Raw genomic sequence first — 16,677 nt, 5'->3', positions numbered from 1 at the left:
TAACTGCACTTCTGTGTTGACAGCACTCCTGTCTGCAGCTTTCCAGACCCTCTGTATTCATCTTTTTTCTGGCCAACACTGGAAGGCCATCTCATATTGGTTTTACAATTAGAGAAATTTCGTCCTGAAAAAAGGCATGGTCCTGGACCTAGGCTAGAAAACCCACAACCAAAACCTGGGACCCCATTGAGCAGGAGAAAAACTGCTGCCCAGTCTAATTCTTCCTGGGACAGAGGTCCCACAGCCACCCAGGAAGGAGCCAGCAGTGGGTGTGAAACCCCTCGGACGCCTTTGGCTATGGAACCAGAGTGGGGGCTGCAGATCCCAAGTTCTCCTCCGCTATTCTTACAGGCATCCGTGCATCTTGCTCTCTAACCAGCCTGCAACTGTCCCTCTGCCGTGGAGGTGGTGGGCTTCTACGATAGTTGCAGCAACAGACGCACAACTCAGGGCGCGTCTTGGTTCTTTCTTGTCTCCAGGCAGCACGAGCACCCGGAACAGCAGCCAGAAAGGAAGCAGCGTCTTGAGTGTCAAGCAGAAGAGCAGACGGGAACTTTACATGGAGAAGCTGCAAGAACACTTAATCAAAGCAAAAGCCTTTACCATAAAGAAGTGAGTGAGTGTGTGAGAATACCTGGGGGCTGGGGGCACTTCCTCAGCATCAGCCAAAGGCAACATGCTTGAGAAGTGACCTCTCCCATCAAAAGTGTCATCGGCTTCGAGCAGAACAAAATGCCCCACCTTGATATTGCTTTCAAGAATCACTTTCCAATAGGATGATTCGTTTTTATATCTATTGCACTTCTAAACACACTAGCTCATGGTATATAATTCCAGGCACACGAATGAGTCCAACCAGACAGGCAGTGAAGTCAAATCGGAAGGTTCTCAGAGATATGCTCACCTTGTAGAGGGAAGCCGAGGTGCACTCAAGAAGTAGTTTGTCCTTCATGCAGCCCAAGGTCACCAGCCAAGGTCACAGGGCCCCACTCCCAGGTATCAGGGAGGCAGACCGGCAGCAGACAGGAGTGAAAATGGCTGGTGCCTCAAGGCTGGCCCTGAGCCTGAGCTCTGAGACCAAGGGCTGTGTTCATCTGGACATGGTCTTGAATTGCAAACTATGAAGAGAAGGGGCAGAGGCTTGGCTTATAGCCAGAGTAGAAGCACAGGAATGAAGGAAGCTGAGCCCCAGAGCCCAGGATGATGCCTAGCCCCGAAAGGGGAGGAGCAGGGCTCCTGGCATCTATGGGGCCCAGCAGGACCAGGGGGTCCTGTCACTCTCACTGCAGCCCAGGCCCTCAGGTCTTTTTACACCTCTTACAGAAGAGGAGATGAAAGCACACAGGGCTCAGTAGCAGGATCCAAGTCTCAAGTGGAGAGTAACTGAATCAGGGCACAAACCAGCGCCTCGTTTCCGGGGCTGCCACTCCGTTACGCTTCAGGAGAGAAGCCATGAACTTTCGCAGAGTCTGTGTCAGAGCAGGGCCCCCTGCCCCCAGTGAAGTGTCCTGAGACCGGAGCAGGGGAGGGTGAGCTGTGCGGGAGGGCAGCAGAGGACGGAATGATGGGGTCTCTGGCGGGTCCTGCATTTCCACCCCTCCACACTGGGTGTCTGTCCCGTAGGACCCTGCAGCTCTATGTGCCCATCAGGCAGTTCTTCTATGACCTCATCCACCCTGACTACAGCGCTGTCACCGACGTGTACGTGCTTATGTTCCTGGCGGACACCGTGGACTTTGTCATCATTGTCTTCGGCTTCTGGGCCTTTGGGGTAGGTGGGGGACCGAGGCCCCCCGGGGATGAGCGATGCTGTCCTGCGGGTGCGTCCAGGCCTGAGCCTGCGGTCTCCTCCCCAGAAACACTCAGCCGCGGCCGACATCACGTCCTCGCTGTCCGAGGACCAGGTGCCAGGGCCCTTTCTGGTGATGGTACTCATCCAGTTCGGGACCATGGTGGTGGACCGGGCGCTCTACCTCAGGAAGACTGTCCTGGGAAAGGTCATCTTCCAGGTCATCCTGGTGTTTGGGATTCACTTCTGGATGTTCTTCATCCTGCCTGGCGTGACCGAGAGGTGAGGCCTTGGGAACTGGAGTTGTGGGGCCACTTTCCTGCAACCCGGAGGGGAAGGAAATGTTTTGTAAAGATAAGCCCATAGGGGAGGAGAGGATAGGGGTTAATAAGTACCACTGCAAAGTCAGGGTTTTACACAATGCAAGTGCATTGTCTTACAGCTCTGCAGGCCAGGGGGCAGACCCAGGCCTCACTGGACTGAAATTACGATGTGGGCGGGGCAACGGTCCTTTCTGGAACGTCCCTGGAGAATCCATCTTTGGACCTCTTCTAGCTTCCAGAGATGCCTGGGGTCTCCTCCTTCTCCAAACCCTGCATCTCTTCCCTGCCACATCTCCTCCTGCCCACAGCTGAGCAAGGCTGTCCGGCTAAGGCCTGCTTATGGGGCCCCCTGGGCAGCTACACTTCTTCCCGATCTCCAGGTCCCCAACCCTAGCATGTCTGTCAACTCCTCTTGGCTGAGGAAGGTCACATGTTCCCAGATTCCGGGGGTGAAGACATGCCCATCTTCGAGTGGGGTCTGGGGGCCTTCTTCAGGTGACCACACTGCCCTCCCAGCTTTGGAGGATGTCATTAGCTTAGGAATGACTCCTGCCAACCAAATGTGGCTAAGACGTCTGTGATAAGGACCTGCCTTTAGAAGCCAGAGGGAAGATTAGGCTTTTCTCTAACCCTAAACTGGTGTCCTTCTATACTGGAAGAGCATCCCACCCTATACTTTTCTATTTTCTCTCCCAGGAAGTTCAGCCAGAACCTGGTTGCGCAGCTGTGGTACTTCGTCAAGTGCGTGTACTTTGGGCTGTCTGCCTACCAGATCCGCTGCGGCTACCCAACTCGGGTCCTCGGCAACTTCCTCACCAAGAGCTACAACTACGTCAACCTCTTCCTGTTCCAGGGGTGAGGGTGCTCGGTGCCATCCTGGCCACGTGCAGCGTGTAGGGGGCCGGGGGGCAGTAGGAGTATGGGGGAGCAGCAGAAGGCAGATTCTTTACCATCTGAACAGCCAGGGATGGGAGTGATTCTGTGACCATGACAGGAGGGGAGCCTCCCCAGGTGGCACTAGTGATAAAGAACTCTCTCCCCAGTGTGGGAGATGTAAGAGACATGGGTTCTACCCCTGGGTTGGGAAGATCCCCTGGAGGAGTGCAGGGCAACCCACTCCAGTATTAGTGCCTGGAGAATCCCATGGACAGAGGAACCTGGTGAACTTCAGTCCATAGGATCACAAAGAGTCAGACATGACTGAGCAGCTAAGCACACAGCACACTCCCATTCACAAGAGCATCAAAAATAATAAAATACTTCAAGATAAATTTAGCCAGATAAGTTTAAGATTTGTACAAAGAAAACTATAAGACTTATGAAAGAAATTGAAGACACTTTCAAATGTATTTATAAAAGGAATTCCGGTTTTTTAAGACCATCAGCCAAAAAAAAAGGAAAGGCAAATACCATTCCTTAACAGACTGGTAATGAAAAGCAGTTATATTCCATGTTGAATTTTTACAGTAACAGTGACCTTGAGAATATTTCTGAGTTGTCAGGGCTGACAGTCAGGACCTCCATGAACCTGCAAGATTGTCCAGTGATGAAGCCAGCCCACAGCTCTCCTTCTAACAAGACTTGGTTTCTACAGGTTCCGCCTTGTCCCTTTCCTGACGGAGCTGAGGGCTGTGATGGACTGGGTGTGGACAGACACAACCCTGAGCCTGTCCAGCTGGATCTGCGTGGAGGACATCTATGCTCACATCTTCATCCTCAAGTGTTGGCGGGAGTCGGAAAAAGTAAGCCAATAGCAGTGCCTCAGCTGTATTTGTGTCTTTTAGATACAGGCCGGTTATAAGATTGATAGGAACTTCTGCAAGTTTTGTGGCCCCATAAATGAGGCAGAACCCACCAGGACCTATGAACGCCCATTGACTTCACCCGGCTGGTGTTAGGAATCTGGACCTGCTGCTGCCATAGCGAGAAGAGGCTCCTGATGATTCTTCTTCTGGCGGATGCTTGTGGTTGTTGTGAGAACAGGTGACACGGTGCTGGACCACACAGTCATTCTGAAATGGCTCATCTGGGCGCAGGAGGGGGTGCGATGTCCTGGAGGAAAGTGGTCCAGGTGTCTGAGACTCAGGTTCACCCTCTGAGTCACTCTTCGATGAGAGACATAGGAGGCAACCTCTTTTGTGCAAAGGAAAATAAAGCGAAAATATCTGCTCATTCTGCTAGGTTGGATTTTAAGGTTTCGATGTGGATGGAATTATGATTCCATCAATCCTAAAGGAAATCAGCCCTGAATACTCACTGGAAGGACGGATGCGGAAGCTGAAGCTCCAGTACTTTGGCCACTTGATGCAAACAGCCAACTCACTGGAAAAGACCCTGATGCTGGGAAAGATGGAAAGCAGTAAGTGAAGAGGGCGACAGAGGATGAGATGGTTAAATGGCATCATCAACTCAATGGACATGAACTTGGGCAAACTCTGGGAGAAGTTTGGTGTGCTGCAGTCCGTGGGGGTCGCAAAGAATCGGACACGACTAAGTGACTGAACAGCAACATGATTATTCAAGGGATTTTTCAAGAGTTTACCATACGTATGTAGTCCAGCCTCCAGAGTACCCCTGAAAGGAGACAGGTCCCGTGGAAGCAGCATCTAAGTATGGAACAGGTGTGTAGACCCAAGCAGCCTCCACGACACATGGCAGAGCTGAGCCCTCCACTAGCCTGCAGACTGAGCTCCAGGCTGGTGAGCCCTTGATGCAGCAAATGGAGGTGATTCCAGCTTGGACAGTGTGGTCCTGACAACATGTGTCACGAACAAAGTTAAAATGTTTTCCACCCGCCAAGGGGGAAAGGCACAGTTTTTAATATTCAGGAATTTAAAGTAAAATGTCTTTCTCCCACCTGATCCCTTAAAACCAAGGGTTTATGCAGCAGAAGCTTTGGTCCCTTGGTCCACAGGTCTGCCCGCAGCAAACCCACAGAGTCCTTTTAAGGAAAAAACCACTCAGGCCCCAGTGGACCCTGTGGGGGTCACAGAGCAGGCTCCTCACAGCCCAGCACTGCTGCCTCCCTTGTTCCAGGGCTGGGACTGGCTGCATTCTGAACAGGTTCAGGACTCAGTCCCAGGCAGATTTTGAGGTCATAGTGGCCGTGCCTCCTGGGGACACCACCTGAGCGTGCCACCCTCCTGTTGCAGAGGTACCCGCAGCCCCGGGGGCAGAAGAAGAAGAAGGTGGTCAAGTACGGGATGGGGGGCATGATCATCGTGCTGCTCATCTGCATCGTCTGGTTCCCGCTACTCTTCATGTCTCTGGTCAAATCCGTCGCTGGGGTTATCAACCAGCCCCTGGACGTCTCAGTCACAATCACCCTGGGCGGGTACCAGGTAACCATGCCTCCCTCCGGGTCTCCAATCCCCTGCCCTTCTGTGGGTCCTTGCCCCGTGCAGCCCTCTCCCTGACCACCACCCGGATGACTCGCATCTCCTGTCTGCAAATTGACAGTTCTGCAAATATGTGAGCTAAGGTGCAGGAGACAGGGAAAAGAGACCCCTGCACTGGCTGTGGGTAATACTTGGTCTAATATTGTTCTCAGAACCCAGGATGCACAAAAGGAATTTCAAATACTAACCGTCCCATGTGTCTTTTGTTTTCCAGCCTATTTTCACAATGAGTGCCCAGCAAAGCCAGCTGAAAGTTATGGACCAGCCAATGTTTCAGAAATTCATTAAAGCTTTTACTAAGGACACTGTAAGTAGATGCATGGAGTTGGTCTCTGTGAACAGCTGTCACCTTGGCCAGCTGACTGTTGTCACCTTACTCACCACTTGGCCACAACCTGAGCTGGAGGGCAGGACTTGCCAGGGATGATCAGCTGTTACACTGCAGGCTCCTGGCCACTGGCCACTTTGATCATCTAAGATGTAGTGTCTGTATTATTGGACATAAGTGATAAGAAACATAATTCTAATTCAGAGAATCTTCATGTTAAACACAACAGGTGCTGATCCTTTTAAAATCTCTTAAGTTTTTAAATCGTGGTAGATATTGATCCCTTTGACTGGGAGGTCTCCTGCAGGAGTCTATCCTAAGGAAGTCATTCAGAACACGGGAGAAGCCCCAGGCAGGTACCTGCTTGTGACAGCATCCTCCACATTCATAAGAACTAGGCAGCTTGGGAATTCAACAAGTAGGACTGAATGAATCAATTATGGCAGATTTTCCAAGCAACTTCCTTTCTAATAAGATGATAATTATGAAGATAATTTCATGGCATGAAAATTTCTCAAAATGAAAGAGATTTAAAAGGATGCCATTATTTTTAAATTGATTTTTAAAATTAAGACTTGCATCCTCGACTATATAGAACGGGAATGAAGTTCTGGTGGTGAAATTGTGGCTGATGTCATCCTTCTCTCTGCATTCCATGCTTTTAATACTATGACAGCATGACTCTTCATGGTTGAAATCACCTTTACAAATGATACTTTTAATTTAAGTACAGTGATTAGGCAAACAGATGCTTTTCCCCATTGTAAAATGATCAGCCTGTAATGCCCACTGTCGGCTCTAGTCTTGAGGAGTACACATCTGTGAGGAAGGGCCGAGATGTCCAGGGTGGATTAAACTTGTCTCTCTTATGAGAGGAATGTTCCCCAATAGTTGATACCTTTCTTTTTTTAGTGGGAAGGAAAAGATGACACTAAATCATCTGATATTTCTGTACTGTTTGATTGGAGTGATTCCATGGCCTTGTGGGGATGGGGCCTTCCCAGGTGGCGCTAGTGGTAAAGAACCTCCCCCTCGCCCCCGCAAAAATGCAGGACATGTAAAAGACATGGGTTCAATCACTGGATCAGGAAGATACCCTGGAGGAAGGCATGGCAACCCACTCCAGTATTCTTGCCTGAAGAACCCATGGACAGAGGGGGCTGGCGGGCTATAGTCCATAGGGTCGCAAAGAGTTGGGCACGACTGAATCGACCCAGCACCCATGCCCATGGGAGTAGCAGCACCACCACTAGGGTCTGGTGATGTGACTGGAGCTCTTAGCGCCAGAACACTCCAGACACCCCGTTGGGATGAAAATCCCTCTGCACAGCCAGATAGGGGGACGGGTAGTCACCTTCTTGCATGTCCTTGGGGGTGTGGTCTATTTATGCAGCTGTGTTTGTGTGCACACAGGGTGCTATGCAATTTCTGGAAAATTATGAAAAAGAAGACATAACAGTCGCAGAACTGGAAGGAAACTCAAATTCTTTATGGACCATCAGCCCTCCCAGTAAGCAGAAAATGATACACGAACTCAAGGACCCCAATAGTAGCTTCTCTGTTGTTTTTTCATGGAGTATTCAGAGGTAGTTACTGGATTTCCGTGCATAATATCCCCCTTTTCCCCAACCTGAACTTGGGGTGGGGGTGGGGGGCATGGGAGGTTAGAAACCTCAGATTAACGTGGATCTGGGTTTATGTTAGTTCTCGGGTAACATCCATTCAATGCCACAGCTAATGTTTTTGTGTGTTATTAAACAGTGATTTGCCTGAGACTCATTGGCCCAGCGAGAATGTCTCAGTTTTCCTTTTTCTACTAACTTTAGCTCTAAAGCCGCTGATAGTGAAGTCTGTGAGTAAAAGAGAGACGTGGAGAGAAAATAGAGTCATGATTCATAAAATGAAACAGAGTCGGGTGAAGCACGAGATTTCCCTGAGCTTGGGGTTTGGTCTCATAACACAGGACCGGTAGCCCCTGGAACCCCGAGTCTCCCTTGCCGCCCTGAGCACTGGGCAGCCCCTGTGGCTCTTTTCTCCAAGCCTGAGCTGGGGGAGCCCCTTGGGCAGGCCCAGAGGGAGAGAGCAGGGATATTCCTACCCTCCCTCCCCGCACCAGCATGAGCCTCTGGCCAGCCTGTGGCCACCACATCGCTTATTTTGGGAAAAGTTCTCGCATCCGAAAGCCCAACGTATCCATGGGGCTGTTTGGGGGCCTGACCCAGCACCTTGGCTGATGAGCTTTGTGTCTCTCAGGATTCCAGGCAGGCATGGGGTAGGCTTGTTGGGTTTACAATACCAGATTCTTGGCTGGAATTAAGAGAAAACCGTGATAGGTAAAGAAGAAAGCCTGGAATCTGAATTCACAGGGAAATAGTAAAGAAGGATTTTGGAGAGGGCTGCTGAGACTTTAAAGACCTCCTTTTTTAATCTTATTTTCTCCTTTTAAATGTCCCAAGCTCCCCACATGGAATTCAGTGTTGGCAAAAATGCACTTTTTAGCCCTTCCTTTGAAGAGCCACCCCCAAAAATTAAAAAACAATTTCTGATTGAACATTCTGTTTTTAATTGAGATAATGGACATGTGGCATTGTTCTAGTTGCAAAGGAGCAACATGGTGATTTAATATTTGTGTACTTTTCAAAATGGGCACCACAGTATCTCGTGAACACTCACCACACAGTTACCAACCATTTTCTCCTGTGATGAGAACTTTTAAGATCTACTCTTAGCAACTTTCAACTATGCAATGGAGTTTTATTAAAAATAGTCACCATGCTGTTCATTATGTAACCAGGACTTAATTATGTTATAACTGAAAATTCATTCCCTTTAACTTCCTTTCGTTCTTGAAATGAAATAATCCATTTCATTCACCACCACCACCACCTCTGGGAACCACCAATTTGTTCTCTGTATCTATGAGTTCAGGTTTTGTGTTTTTATTTCTAGATTCCACACACAAATGAGATTATACAGTATTTGTCTTTATCTGATTTATTTCACTTTGTCTAATGCATCAGGGTTCATCCATGTTGTCACAAAGAGTAAGCTTCATTCTTTTTATTCCTGAATAATATTCCATCATGTGTGTGTGTCATATCTTCTTTATTCATTTATCTGGACGCATACGTTGCTTCTGTATCTTGGCTATTGTAAATGCTGCAGTGAACATGGTGGTGCAGATATGTTTTCAAGTTAGTGTTTTCATTTTCTTTGGAAAAATACCCAGAAGTAGGATTGCTCCTGTAGTAGTTCTATTTTTAATTTTTTGGGGGAAATCACCAAACTGTTTCCCACAGTGGCTACACCAGTTTCCATTCCCACCAGCAGCGCACAAGGGTTCCCTTCTCCCCACATCCTCACCAAAACTTGCTGTCTCTTGTCTCTTTAGTGATGGCCATCATGGCCATTCTGATAGATGTGAGGTGACATCTCATTGTGAATATTCTGTTTAAAATATGGACTCTGTGAGTCCTCATGGAGACTAACATCGCTGGCCTAATATAAAGTGCCTCAGAGCCCTATTAGATGCTCAGGTCCATGTCTATTTGGGTCCCCAAACTCTTCCTCCTCACCTGTGATCTGTGTTGAAGGTGCTTTCAGCCTCCTTGGATGTCTGAGAGGCGGGATGTCCAGGTGAGGTGGACAGAGAGGTTGGGGTTGACAATTGTGGACCCAATGAAACTTGGTGAGATGAGTATTTCAGGAGTTTTAATCTCACCTGCAGATTTGTGAATAACCACTGACCTTGACCTCTTCTTTTTTTCTTTCACAGAAACATGAGTCTGGGTGCAAAAGCAGAAATAGCAACAGATAAGCTTTCTTTCCCTCTTAAAAACACGACACGAGAGAATATTGCTAAAATGATAGCCGGCGGCGACACAGAAAGTTCCAGGACGCCCGTGTGAGTTGGTCATCATTGTTGTCACAGTGACAGTAGGCATGTGTATCTGGTACAGAGTCTCCTCTACAAACATGAGTGGGCAAGAAACTCAACCTGCTCACTTGGTGACTCGAGTGAGCCTGTGCTTAGAGCCCCAGATGGGCTGCATCAAAGCCCTACCTGCTCTCCACCCACTCCCTCTGCCCAGCATGTCTGCGGAGGACTGAACTCTTCTCCAGGTGACAGACTTTGCTCCCACCTGGCATAATCACCAAAAACCAAGGAGAGACCCTGGGAGACCCTTTTCTACCATCACCCCTGCTTCTGGGGTACTGAATCCCTGGCCAATGGAGGGGGGTGAGAAGGCAAAGGGGCAGATGGAAATTTGAGGGGGAACATCTGTATCTTTTGTATTAAGATCTTATATATAAGCTGTATCTTGTATATTCTCCTGCCACACGGCACTGCACTCCAAACATCTAAGCTGTGATGTTAGAGCCTCATGTAAGATGCAGCAGGAGCAAACAGCTGCTGCTAATCCCAGACTGCCCAGTGCCCAGCTCTGCCCCAGTCTGTGCCCACCGGCCCCAACCCAGGTCACAGCGCTGAGGGTGAGAACCACCAGCATACACCCCTCAGTCATGGTTCTGAAAGTGCCCCATGTCAGGCACTGAACACCACGGGCCCCTGAGAACCGTCAGGCTCTCCCCATTGCTTTCTGGATGAGAAAGCAACCTAGAGAGATGGAGCAGCCGTGGGCTGAGGGCTCAGGTGCCAGGCCTCTGTTCCCTACATCCGCATCCTCATATCAGCTGGAGCAGCCCATTCCGCTATAGACAGTTTTGAAATCCTGAAAATTAAAATTGGAAGAGTGGGTGGATCTTAGCAAGAAAGATAGCCCCTTGCTTCAGAAAAGTCACAGGTGTGAAAAAATCTGTGTAGCCATTTGTAAGCCATTAATTAGCTTGGTACAGAGGTGGCCTGAACATCTGGTTAGAACCTGGTGAATTTATTCAGCTTTGGAAACTTCTGATTTTAATGGACACTACATGTATTTACATTATGTAAAATACATAACGTATTTTACTACACTATGATGACTGCACATTGCATAATTATAGCAAGACTCTCACCATTATTTGTTTGAAATGAGGGCAAAAGTAGCAACAACAAAAAAATCATGTTTGCATGGTGATGCAGTGGTAAAGAATCTGCCCGTCAATGCAGAAGACTCAGGAGATGCAGGTTTGATCCCTGGGTCGGGAAGATTCCCTAGAGGAGGAAATGGCAACCCACTCTAGTATTCTTGCCTGGGAAATCCCATGGACAGAGGAGACTGGTGGATTATGGTCCATGGGGTCGAAAAGAGTCAAACACGACTAAGCAACTGAGCAAGCAAAACAACTAGAACTTAATTACCTCTTTTTTTTTCTTAATTCCCAGGACCATAGAAAGGATTTACCCGTACTACGTGAAAGCACCCAGTGACTCTAACTCCAAACCCATAAAGCAGCTTTTATCTGGTAAGAATGAGAAGGAATCGCTTCGGAGCAGTTCTTAATCTTTCTTTCAATCAACATCTATAGTTTGCCCTTTCAGCCTCTACCAAGCTCCTTGCCAGGTTTCTTTCTCATGTGACACGGTTCAGAAGAAGCCTAGGGCTCCAGGCTGTGTCCACCAGCAAGAAGGGATCACTGACTCACCCAGGGCATGTTCGTCATCTTCCTTTCTTCATCGATATAGAACTTGATTGACTGAAATCTATATTGAGTGACAGGTTAACAGATTTATCAGAACCTGTTTACTTGCTTCTATTAGCAACCACGTCTTTGGCAGAAAATTGCCTCCTACCGTGTTAATGCCAAAGGCCCCATGATAAAAACAAAACAGAAAAAAAGATGGCAAGAAATGGATGTGATTCAGCCCAAGGGTGACTGGGTGCTGGTAGTCAGGCTCCATCTATTAAAGTTCTCACCCAGCAAAACTCAGCTCAGAGGTCACCTCCTCTGGGAAGCCTACCAGAAGCAGTCTCCCCAGGCTCACAGACCTTGTTGGTACAGGTGCTGTGGTGGTTGCCATGTGCCCATAAACTGTGCTTGTAGAGGTGGCCTTTCCCACTGGACCAGTCTGCGTGGGACTGGGTGACCCTTGAGCACCTCCCGGAGCACCTTCTTCCTGGAAGATGCTCAATAAACAGGGCTAACAGGAAGGAGTCCATCAGTTCCATCACAAGTCAGTTATTGCGGTTTTTAAATGTCTAGTTAGTTGTTGGGACTTGTCAGCAAAGATACTCCAGTGACGGGGTTCCCTTCCCCCTGTGATGTGGTTGCTATCTCATGTAGCAGCAGAACTGGCCTCTTGGAGAAAAAGAGAGACCCCCCACCACCCAGGTCCACCACTTCTTTTCCTCACAGAGTCGACATGCCCCTGTGCCCTCATCCTGGAACCCAGTGCCATGGGCACCAACCAGCTTGTGCCATCCCAGAACTGCTAAGTGCATTAAATCCTTAAACTCTCCTGCTGACCAGATTTCATGTTTCTCTTTCTCCAGAAAATAATTTCATGAACATCACCATCATTTTGTCCAGAGACAATGCGACTAACTCGAACAGTGAGTGGTGGGTTCTCAACTTGACTGGGAACAGAATCTACAACCAGGAAGCACAGGCCCTGGAGCTGGTGGTCTTCAACGACAAGGTCAGCCCCCCCAGCCTGGGGTTCCTGGCCGGCTACGGGTAAGGAGCCATTTTGCAATCGACAGTCATGAGAGGCCTCCTAAGAAATCATTGTCTCTTTGGAATTTTATTATAAACACGGATCTCTGAGAAAGGCAAGGAAAAGTTCTCGATACAGAAAGTGTGTATGATACAATTGCATTTCTACCATATATGTTATGTAGCTTCCCCAGCTGGCTCAGTGGTAAAAAATCTGTCTACCAAGAGACACTGGTTCGATCCCTTGGTGGAGAAGGTCCGCTGGAGGAGGGCATGGCAACCCACTCCAGTATTCTTGCCTGGAGAATCCCATGGACAGAGGAGCCTGGAGGGCTATAGTCCATGGGGTCTCAACGAGTTGGATACAGCTGAGCGCACATGCATACTATGTAGCTTATGCATATAACATATGCAGTAAAACCACCAGAAGTTCATACATGAAACTATTAACACTGCTTGTTTGCAGAAGGTGAAATTTCAAAGGACTTTGATTTTTCAAGTCCTACAGTTCTGTAATGTGTAATTTAAAAAAAGAAAGAGAGCATGCATTACCTTTTTCATTAGCCAAAAAGTCAATGTTTTCACCAAAGTGGAATGATTTAAGCTTTGATAAGTCTATCACGTCCTCTGTGGCATTTGAGGGAAAGTGTTATGTTTTCTTGTGTGTGTGTATGTGTGTTTCTATTAACCATATTTAACTGCCAGATACTATTTCTACCTCTTTTTCTTCATCTTTTTTTCCCTAGTATCATGGGCCTCTATGCTTCTGTGGTGCTGGTGATTGGGAAGTTTGTCCGGGAATTCTTCAGCGGGATTTCTCACTCCATCATGTTTGAAGAACTTCCCAACGTGGATCGGATTCTGAAGTTGTGCACAGACATTTTTTTAGTCCGGGAGACCGGGGAGCTGGAGCTCGAGGAGGATCTCTATGCCAAATTAATATTCCTGTACCGGTCGCCAGAAACCATGATCAAATGGACCAGGGAGAAAACAAACTGACACCCTGGCCACAGACCGCAAGCCGAGTTAACGTGGGGATTTTCCAAAGAAAAAAAGAAAAGCACAATCTTGTCCTGCGAGCTAAGCATTTCCAGTTCGGCAGAAACAGTCTCTGTGCTGACGGGAGCAGAAGGGCTGGGCTCCCTTTTGCCCCCAGAGCTACGAGCCAAGGCGCTGTTGAAACATCCTTCGTGTTAATTCCGTTCCTCTGAAGTTAGGGCTGCTCGCCTATGTCAGTCCACGGTGTCTCGCGTCCTGATTGACTGTGGAGGAGTTGTTGACAGGTCTCATCCTCAGAGACACAGAACATCAGGAGGAGGAAGGAGAGATCTTCTCCTGGGTGGACGGTACCCTCCTGGAGATACCAGGTCATCCCAACACCACGCCCTGCGCTCGGCTGCCAAGGGGACGCCGCTGTGGGGAGGGGCCAGGGGCCTGCACCCCGAATATGCAGCAGAGTGGGGGCTGAAACCCCTACACATGTTTCCAGGGGGAAGGAGGAGGGACCGGTGACCCATGGTGATGCCAGTGGAAGGATAAGCCTCATTCTAAGCAAAAAGATAACCTTAGTGACACTTACTGCCTTACCTTAACTGAAGAATAATACGAAATCTTTCCATTCAACACCAGTGACTTCTCAGGAAAAAAAAAAGCAGCAAAACAAAGACATGGACGCAGTGTTGCCGAGGCCCAGCTGGTGGCTTTTCTGGTTCCAGAGAGTTCCTGCTCCCCGTGAAACCCCAACCCGGGAGACAGAGATGCCGCCCGGTGGAGGTGGGGTCCTTGGACGCTGTCACCTTTGCTGACTGAGGTCTGAGCTCCCCTCTGCCCCCCTCACCCACGCTTCCTCCTGTTTCCATGACTCACAGCAGTGGTTTTTCCAGTATGTGACATTTTTTTCCCTGTTTTTCAGGTCTCTCAACGAGTTTACATATTCCAATTCACATTTTTACATCTGAGACGGGTTTTTTTAAGTTCATAATTATGAAAGAAATATGTATATTGAGCTTGGGGAAATAAACAAACGGCCTTTTCTTAAATTATTATTATGGGTCATACAACGTCTTCATGAAATAACAATGTAGCATGAAAAATTGATGATTGACATGTAGTTTTCATTCCATAGTAAAGGACAATTTCTGAGAAGAATCATTGAATGGACTAGAATATGTCCCAAATAATTGACCCTCTGTAGTTTGGGTTCGGGACTGACTTAGAATAAAGCACATCCTGCAAAGTCACTTTAAGAATACTCTTCCTTCTGCCTTGTTGCATGAAATAGGAGAAGCGACCTTTCTGTACTGTGTGCCCAGAGCTAACAACTCACTTATGATGGGTTGGTTGTATTGTCGGTTTTCTCATGTGTGTGCTCAAGGGGATTACTAAAAGCAGAAACGACTGGTAAAAAATAACCTTCCCAGGAGGAAACCATTACAGTGAAGACAGAGCTTTTAAAACATATCAGAGTTCAAATGATGCACAGTGTCTTCTGGAGAACCAGTGCAGACCTGCACCTCAGCTGTGAACACCTGGAGCCTCCCGCCCCCCGCCCCCCACTTAGGGTAAATGCTTGTCGTCAGAGCAATAAATTCCAAGCACTCAGGGACATCGTCAGCCTTCCTGCACGTTCCTGGTTGTGAATTCTTTCTTTTAAAGACATCAGCAGAGAGCATACAGCAAGTTTAGGGAGGAGGGGAGAGGGACTCCCTCTCTCAGGCACAGAGGTCAAGGACGCTGGGTCACTGGGTCGGAAGACAAGTCCTGTTGTTTAAGAAAGAGCCTCGGGTGGAGAGGAGGGAGGACACAGAAGGACGCAGAGATGAGGACAGCCCGTCCTGTCTGTGTTGGAGGGGGACTCACCCCGAGAAGGAGGTGGCTGGCTGGGACCCCAGCCCAGCCTGTCACCACCACATTCAGCCGGATTCTCTGACAAGAAGAAGGGGCCAGCAGGCTGTAACCAGCCACATCCCCAGCCACAAATAAGCACCAGACCCTGCCCGGAGAATTATGGACGTGTGTCCCTTAGAATGTGTTCTCTGGAGACATCTTTGAGAGGGGCGTCCCCAAGGACCTGGGCGGTGGCCCTCCTGGCCCATAAAGAGGGAGAACCAGGCCAAGAGCCATGAGGCTGGCCCCGGCCTGGGGGCGCTGGTGAGCTGGTGCCCGGTGAAGGCCCAGCATCTGGATGCATTAGTCACAATTGCCAAAATCTCGGAAGCAGCCAAGGTGCCCTTTGGTAGATGATCAGATAAATACACTGCGTTAGAACCTGGATGATGGAATATTGTTATTCAGCACTAAAAAGAAACGAGCTCTCGGGACATGAAAAGACATGAAGGGAATGTACACGCATTTTACTCAGTGAAAGAAGACAATCTGAAAAGGCTTCCAACTATATGATGTCTTGAAAAAGGCTACATACCGTGTGCTTCCAACTATATGATGTTCTGGAAAAGGCAGAACTGTAGGGACAGTAAGACAATTGGTGGTTGTCAGGGTTGAGCGGGAGGGAGGGGTGAACAGGCGGAGTACAGAGGTTTGTAGGGGAGTGAATATACTGTATGAAACCAGGGGATGGATTCCTGTTGTTCAAAATTTGTCCAGACCCATAGACTGTCCCACGCTGAGAGTGAACTGAAATGTGAACTACGTATGGCCTTTGGGTGACAATGACATGTCTATGTCAGGTCCTCACTTATAACAAGTGTCCCGTCTGGTGGGGGATGTTGGTAACGGCATGTGTGGGGTCAAAGGTTATTGGGAATCTCTGTATCTTCCTCGTACTTCTTCTGTGAACCCCAAACTGCTCTACAGAATGGTTTCAATAAAAAAAGCCACCTATAATGTTGATAAAAACTCAGTGAGGGGCATGAATATGAAAGTGGGGAGAGACCTAGAATGTTCCGGTGATGCTGTTCCTCCCTGTGGAAAAACCCACCCAGGAGAGCGGAGAGAAGAGCCTCCCAGTCCTTCTTCTTTAAACCCCTTAGTTCAGTCATTAGCCCCTGATTAGCCCAGCGTGTGGCTTCCTCTTGCGACTCAGCTGGTAGAGAATCTGCCTGCAATGCGGGAGACCTGGGTTCGATCCCTGGGTTGGAAAGATCCCCTGGAGGAAGGAAAGGCTGCCCACTCCAGGATTCTGGCCTGGAGAATCCCATGGACCATATAGTCCATGGGGTCACAAAGAGTCGGACATGACTGAGCGATCTTCGCTGTACTTCACACTGTGGCTGTTCCACTAGG

The 16,677-nt window shown here is 48.6% G+C and overlaps 1 protein-coding gene across 1 annotated transcript in view; it reads left to right on the top strand.

Moving 5' to 3' along the window:
- PIEZO2 (piezo type mechanosensitive ion channel component 2) overlaps positions 1-14,671 on the top strand; it is a 249,057-nt gene extending 234,386 nt beyond the window's left edge. The window contains exons 41-52 of the mRNA XM_055417223.2: positions 480-612; positions 1,624-1,771; positions 1,857-2,071; positions 2,809-2,967; positions 3,707-3,854; positions 5,265-5,453; positions 5,725-5,817; positions 7,252-7,424; positions 9,614-9,742; positions 11,165-11,244; positions 12,273-12,456; positions 13,182-14,671. Of these exons, the coding sequence (XP_055273198.2) occupies positions 480-612; positions 1,624-1,771; positions 1,857-2,071; positions 2,809-2,967; positions 3,707-3,854; positions 5,265-5,453; positions 5,725-5,817; positions 7,252-7,424; positions 9,614-9,742; positions 11,165-11,244; positions 12,273-12,456; positions 13,182-13,434 (1,904 nt within the window). The 3' untranslated portion in view covers positions 13,435-14,671. The remainder of the gene's footprint in view (positions 1-479; positions 613-1,623; positions 1,772-1,856; positions 2,072-2,808; positions 2,968-3,706; positions 3,855-5,264; positions 5,454-5,724; positions 5,818-7,251; positions 7,425-9,613; positions 9,743-11,164; positions 11,245-12,272; positions 12,457-13,181) is intronic.
- The last annotated feature ends 2,006 nt before the right edge of the window (positions 14,672-16,677 follow it).

The sequence above is a fragment of the Moschus berezovskii genome, chromosome 28 (genome assembly GCF_049115385.1).
Source record: "Moschus berezovskii isolate FMDL1 chromosome 28, NW_MosBer_1.0, whole genome shotgun sequence".
In the NCBI taxonomy this organism is placed as follows: Eukaryota; Metazoa; Chordata; class Mammalia; order Artiodactyla; family Moschidae; genus Moschus; species Moschus berezovskii.
Note: the sequence above shows the minus strand (reverse complement) of the source record. Positions and strands in the feature narration are given on the sequence as shown.